Source organism: Limanda limanda, chromosome 17 (assembly GCF_963576545.1).
Source record: "Limanda limanda chromosome 17, fLimLim1.1, whole genome shotgun sequence".
In the NCBI taxonomy this organism is placed as follows: domain Eukaryota; kingdom Metazoa; phylum Chordata; class Actinopteri; order Pleuronectiformes; family Pleuronectidae; genus Limanda; species Limanda limanda.
Window position 1 is genome coordinate 426,752 of NC_083652.1, and position 6,845 is coordinate 433,596.

At 39.8% G+C, this 6,845-nt stretch overlaps 1 protein-coding gene across 2 annotated transcripts; it reads right to left on the bottom strand.

The window, feature by feature from the left end:
• Positions 1-101: 101 nt before the first annotated feature.
• hao1 (hydroxyacid oxidase (glycolate oxidase) 1) lies at positions 102-6,043 on the bottom strand. 2 transcript variants are annotated; one of them, XM_061090891.1, is made up of 8 exons: positions 5,884-6,043; positions 4,621-4,772; positions 4,021-4,291; positions 3,674-3,846; positions 3,323-3,414; positions 1,788-1,946; positions 609-678; positions 102-438 (listed from the first exon to the last, which is right to left on the bottom strand). In XM_061090891.1, the coding sequence occupies exons 1-8, from the start codon at positions 6,018-6,020 to the stop codon at positions 371-373; spliced, it is 1,122 nt and encodes a 373-aa protein (XP_060946874.1). In that variant the 5' UTR covers positions 6,021-6,043; the 3' UTR covers positions 102-370. The 2 variants fall into 2 exon arrangements, with proteins under 2 accessions (XP_060946874.1, XP_060946873.1); XM_061090890.1 differs by having other exon boundaries at positions 3,323-3,432.
• Positions 6,044-6,845: the final 802 nt, after the last annotated feature.

A 6,845-nucleotide genomic window follows, 5' to 3' on the forward strand; every position in this document is an offset into this window, starting at 1 on the left:
TGGGGAGTAGTAGTAATAGTAGAAGTAGTGGAAGTAGTAGTAGTATTGGTGCTATAAGATGACAGAGAATGAGAATGATATCATTAAATACACTGCAAAGCTTGTTAGTCACATCAAACATGATTTTTAATAATGACCTCCTGTCTTTCTAAAGGGACAGATGAAGTAGCTAAGGTTATCATGAAGTAAACAACTTCTACAATTTTATATAACATGACACAGCTTTAGGATAATATCATAGTAACAAGTCAAAGTAAAAACCTGTACATATGATATAATACTATTTATGGCACAAATGAGTAACAAATGAATTAGTTCAGGGATCCATCAAGATTGCATTGTCCCGTGAGTCCAACCACAGATTCTTCTTTCACATCCTGGAGGTAAAATCCAGTTTCCTGACCAGGGACCGGCTCACCTCAGATATGGAGCGGCAACCTACACACAGAGACACAGACACACACTAGTATGCATGCACAGGCGTGCACACACAGACATGCGCAGGTATGTATGCACACGCGAGCACACACACACACTTTGTCACAGTTCAATTTGAGGACAGACTTGGCGTGCGTGCGTGCGTGCGTGCGTGCGTGCGTGCGTGTTACCTGACAGTGCCATAGCAAGTCGCAGCTCCTCCTTTAGAAGTTCAAGGACCTCAGTCACTCCCTTTTCCCCCTGGGCACAAATTCACATGCTCAATTAACATATCCAAGTCCGTATCCAAGTCCAAATAATAAGGTTTCAAATCCATTGATAGTGAATTTCAAGAAAAGCTAATGTAATTGTTCAGTTTAGAAACTCAGATACAAGAAGCAATTCAAATAATTTGTGCTAGTAAGGCCCTGTTCAGACCAGGTAATAACATCCATTCGGAGAGATCCAAGTTCAAGTGGTCAGCTCTAAGTGCAGGTGTAAATGCATTGACACATTTAAGGGACAAATTGGGACAAATGTGGCTACGTATATTCTTTTAGCAGTCAAAACTCAAATGTCCCCTGGACGCCAGTGAAGGACCACCCATTCAGCTGACATCCTCTGACCCTGACCAAAGTATGTTTACAGTCCCCATAGTTTTTCCTATGACTTGATTGATCTTTGGCAACTGCCTAATTAAATGTGAAATGGTCTGTATTTATATATCTCTTTTGTCTATTCTTGATGACCACTCAAAGCACTTTACATTACAGTTTTTACCCATTCACCCATTCACACACACATTCATACAGTGCACCTATGGGCAGCACTTTCTAAGAGGTTCAATTCAGAGAGATTAATTAATAAATGTGAGATAGTCTAGCTCGATAGTCAAAAAAGGATGGTAGGCAGAAAGACTCAGCAGACTTCTTGGTTTTTCTGAAGTGAAAATAATTATTTACTTATTTACAAAGATAAGACAATTAAACTCAAATAAAAGCCACATACTGCTGGTTACACAGCCTCACCTCTCCTCTCCTCAAGGCACAGTATTTACCCTTGAGCTGTAACACTACTGAGTGCATTGTGTCCCTCCTTGCTCCTCACTCTCACCAACAAATGCATACATACACAGACCTTTGACAAAAGACCCATGTCTGTATAATCAAACTGGCTAAAATCCGTCACCTTTTAGTTTATGTGAAAAGCAATGACATAGATGTTTAAAGAATATTGCAGAGAGATCTGATCGCAAGTGGTAACTGAAGATACATTTGGAGACATCAAACCAGGTCTGAAATGAAAAACTCTCTCAGGACAGATGTTAATACCAGGTCTGAACAGGGCCGTAGATAAGTGTTGTGCTTCACCTGACAAGCAAGGCCCCAGAGCACTGGTCGGCCAATGAAGACGGCCTTTGCTCCCAGTGCTAAGGCCTTAAGGATGTCAGTCCCGCGCCTCACTCCTCCATCCATGTAGACATCGCAGCGACCCTGCACTGCCTTTACCACCTCATCTAACACATCAAGCTACGCACACAAAAACATACACTTTGTTTACTTGTTATTCAGTAGGTGATTTACAGATTGGAGGAAAGGGGAAGCCATCCCCTTTAAATTACCAAAAAAACATCCCCATTAATAACCTTCAAAGTCTGCCATCCCCTCTCAGTCATCCCTCAACCCCAATGTGAGAGAGAGAGAGAGAGAGAGAGAGAGAGAGAGAGAGAGAGAGCTGTGTGTGCATATGAGCATTCAACAGTTACTGCTGTCAGCTAAATCAAGGAATTCACAGTTTATTTTTACGAGTTGAAACTGAATGGCAGTGAAAAGAACAGGACCGTACTCTTTGCCTCCCTCTCCCACACAAACACACTGACCATCTGTCACTGTCAGATTGACCATCAACAGCAGTGGGGGATATCCCCTGATCTGGATATGGACACCAGTTAAGTAGAACTGACATTTTGTTTTTTTTGTTGTGTTAAAGGGTCCTCAAATTTAGCTGGGCCCCTCTAAATCAGAGGTCACAAATAGGGGGGTCGCTGTATGATTCGAGACCCAGATGCCGTCCTATCTGGACGTGGACCTACGACTGATAAATAATTTAGTGTTTTCAAATTTTGATAGACTTTCTATTTTATCCAGAACAGCTTATTCAGCCATTAGAGCAATTGTTTTAGAGGTCCAGGAAAATCGATAAATCAATTGCTTTCATTGAAAATCATCTCATGTGACGCTAATAACATGTAGAAATCAATAAGTAGAAATCGAAAAACAAGGTTGCATGACTAGACTCCGCTGTCAGACTTACATCTTTTATTTTTTGGATGGGCAGTTCAAAATCAGTAATCTCATTAAAAGCGATGTGAAACAACACAAGACCATTACAGCCCAGAATTAAAGTCCTGACATGACAAGCTATAGCTAACTTCTCAGGTGTTGAAGCTGCAGTTGTTTTGACATGTTGAAATTGTTAAAAAACAGTTTGAAACTGTTAGACAAAGGGAAACTTAATTTAATTTATTTTTATCAATTCAGTGTAATTGAATTTATTTGAATTAGAAATATTATCCAGACTTACAACCCCAACAGTACAGTTTCAAGTTTAAGCTAAAACCTGGTTCAACTTCCAACCCAACTACAAGGTGGCACCTTTCAAGTTATTCAAGGATATTCTCCAATGTAACAGGAGGATGACACAATGAGAGATGTTCTAACATTTTTGAAGCTGCTGTTTTCACTGGTTTTGTTGACAATAAGAAATATAGTGAATAACATCATGTACTTTTTTTAAGAGACCACAGTGCAGCCATGAAAAATCTAAATAGGTCTAATTTAGATGTTATATTGGTTAAGACTATTTGATTTCTGACCATTTCTCAAAGAATAAGCAACACACAGACCGTGGCAGGAACCCCATCCAGTTGTCGAGCTCCATGATTGGACACTAGGATGCCACTGACACCATAGTTGACAGCCTTGACAGCATCCTCACCTATCATACACACAGAAACTGCTGAACAAGGTCATTTTGATCATGATGTGTCAGGAACAAACTATAAGGATGTGTTGACAAAAATAAAAGAATTATTTTACTTCATATAACAGCATTTGTTTCAGCTGTAAAAAAAATAAATGAAAATTCAACTTTTTAAATGAAAATGAATACCAATAGTCTTACTTTCATGGCACAATGGAGTAACTGTGTGTGTTTTTGCAGTGTTTGTGCATGCGTGCGTGTTTGTGGGGCGTACCATTCAATATTCCTTTCACTATCACAGGTAGAATTGTATGTTTCTTCAGCCAGGTAATGTCGTCCCAACAGAGGGTGGGGTCGATTGCTTTTGCAACATAAACAGCCAAACCACTGTCACTGCCATAGTTTCCCTCAGAGAATGCCAGGGAGGCTGTTGAAAAGTTAGACATACTAGACACACACACACACACACACACACACACACACACACACACACACACACACACACACACACACACACACACACACACACACACACACACACACACACACACACACACACACACACTGTAGTCTCCATGTTGGTAATTTAAGAAAATGTAATTGCTATGGTGCGACCCCTACCTAAGGTGTGGGGGCAGCTGAAAGCTGTTGCGCATGTCGTCCCATCTTCTTCCTAGGTATGGCGTATCCACGGTAACAAAGATAGCCTTGTAGCCTACCTCCTCTGCACGGCGAACCAATGACAGTGTGAGCTCTCTGTCTTTATATATATAAAGTTGCAGCCACAGGACACCCCCAGCACTCAATGAGGTTGTCATTGCTGACATCACTTCCTCTATAGTAGAGGTGGCCCAGGAGCTCAGCATCATCCCTGCTCCCACAGTTCGGCATGCTGGGTAGATGGATTATAATCTACTGAGAATCTCCTGACAGACATTTTCATTTACATTAATTTTGTATTATGTTTTTGGTTCTGAAAATGAATGCAAATAAAGGTTTATACAGTTGCATGGAAACATGTAAAATGAAGTGTACATTTTTTGTTTGGTGGTGGAGTTTAAATTAGAAAAAAAATGATCTGGTGATAGCAAAAAACACTGTTAAGCATGCTGTAACTGCTGACTTTGTGAAGACCTTTAAAAATTAAATTCTATGTGTACCCAACTAGATTAGTTCTACACTTCGAATCTCTATTATTCAACATTCTACAGTTTTGTGTACCTCTTGCTGTAGCTGTTTCTCCTTCAGGATGAGCCATCCTCTGCATTGCCGTGGCTGCCACACAGAGAGGCATGCTGAGCCTCTGGCCCAGCATGGAGACAGACAGATCCACTACAGAAACATCCCTCAACACCCGAGGGACAAGATACCACCTACACACAACACATGCGCACGCACACACACAGTGTAAATGCAAAGTGCAATTTCGTACTACTGATACCAAGGCACAGTTGGTATGGTTCTCTGGTTTATTGTTCTTTCATTTAGTCCCTAACCCACAAATTATAAGAGCATTCTCAGAGATGCCGAACTGCATATGAGCTCAAATTTGCCATTTTTTTTTTTTTACGTATGAAGATAAGTTCCTTGGATTCAACTGATTACCCCTGAATTAACAATGAGTTGATCATGACAGAGTTTGTCAATTGTTAGGCTTTAAACCTGTCATATGATCAATTGCCATTAATACCTTTAAAAATATAAATATAATCACTTTATTTGTATAGCACTTATCTAAACAATGTTACAAAGTGCTTCATAAAATCCATGGCAAAAAATGTCCGAAATACAATATCTGATCACCCTGAGTAGCCAGCCTTGACATAGAGACAGCCAACAAAGACAAGATACGAGCAGCAACATGCAGCAAACAAGTTACTAAGGTTTGACTAAGGCATGTATAAAGGGACGTTGCAATAGTCCAGACGGGAAAAGAACATATGTATAAGCTTTTCAGGGAGAAAAGTCGGAGAGAGATAGAACTGGTATGATTTTGGATATTTGCATAAGAAAAGAAAAGAAAACAGAGCTCACACATACATACAAAGGGTTTAATGTACACACAGCTCAATATGAAGACTTTACAGACTTGCAAAAAAATGAAAAGAGAATAATGAGCATTGTGGTCATGCCCTACATACATCTATTTATATACACAGTAGATCTACTTTTTACTTTTGTATACTGTTTTGTCCTCACAAAACATATTTAAAGCGTCCTTGGGTTCCGTGAAAGGCGCTATCCTGCCACAGCTAGCTGTATTAGATCGTCCTAGTAGCAGATACGTTCTCAAATTATGAATACTTGTTTATATGTGTGTGTGTGTGTATATATATATTATAGGAAACGGCATGTAGTTATACTGTACTGTAAAAAAGTATAAGATAAATAATAATAAAAGTATGCACAAGTGTGATTGCTGCCGTACTAAAAACAAAGTGGTTAACTAACTGTGTATGTGTGTGCGCGTGTGTGTATGCATACCTCTTGAAGGCAGCAACATTGTCAGCCAATGTGTTTTGTTCATCAGCTCCTGAGCGATAGTAGTCATACACAGCTTTGGGAAGAACTTTTCTAGCTTCCTCCTCAAAGTCAGACACACATACTCGCTGTCCTGACATTGCTGTTCATCCAAAGCTAAAACACTGAGGGGTTCACTGTCTGTCTCTCTGTTATAGTGCAGGGTGTGTAATCATTAACCTGCTGGAGGCCATCGACACCATGGCTCCTTTTTCAGTTGTGCCTTTCATGTGAGTTGCTGCCCTATTCAGTTTACACAAGTCATGTTATGAAGGTTAGAACAAATCCAGATGATTGGAGGCTTTGTGGCTATCACTCTGAGCCACCTGGACCTTCAAAATCTTGTGAGTGTGGTATTGTGCTGCTTACATATGAACTTTGAATCCTCTTGTTAAAATGTCGGTTCACAAAATAGTAATTCAAGGTAACAGAAGACATCTGTCTAAATGCTTGGTAATGTTCCACTTTTGGCCAGGAGGGCCATGTCTGTGTAAAAGCTAAGATTCAGCACCAAATGTTGAAAGTTCCACATTTCTTTTCTATTAACATCTAAGAGTTCCAGATTTTAGCTGAATCTCTGCAAGTTACAAACAACGAGGTTATGTTTTTGTTTTGTTTGTGAACGCACACAGACATCACTCTCACTCGTGTTGTGTTGTTAGCGGATATTTTGTTCAAAAGAATTAATCATTTCGGTGAAGAAACTGACCTGAATCACTACCTGAAATTATCCAGTCAGTTCAGTTGAGCTATCAGTCAGTCAGCCACACAAATTACTCCTTGAAAAGAAGAGAACTGTATCGATACACTCTCTGGGGTGAATATAGTAGTACTTTTAATGCCTGGTGCAGTCTATCTTGCACAATGAAAGGCAATCATGAAGTCTCCATTAGCCAGTAGAACTAAATGTTTTATTTAATAGTCAA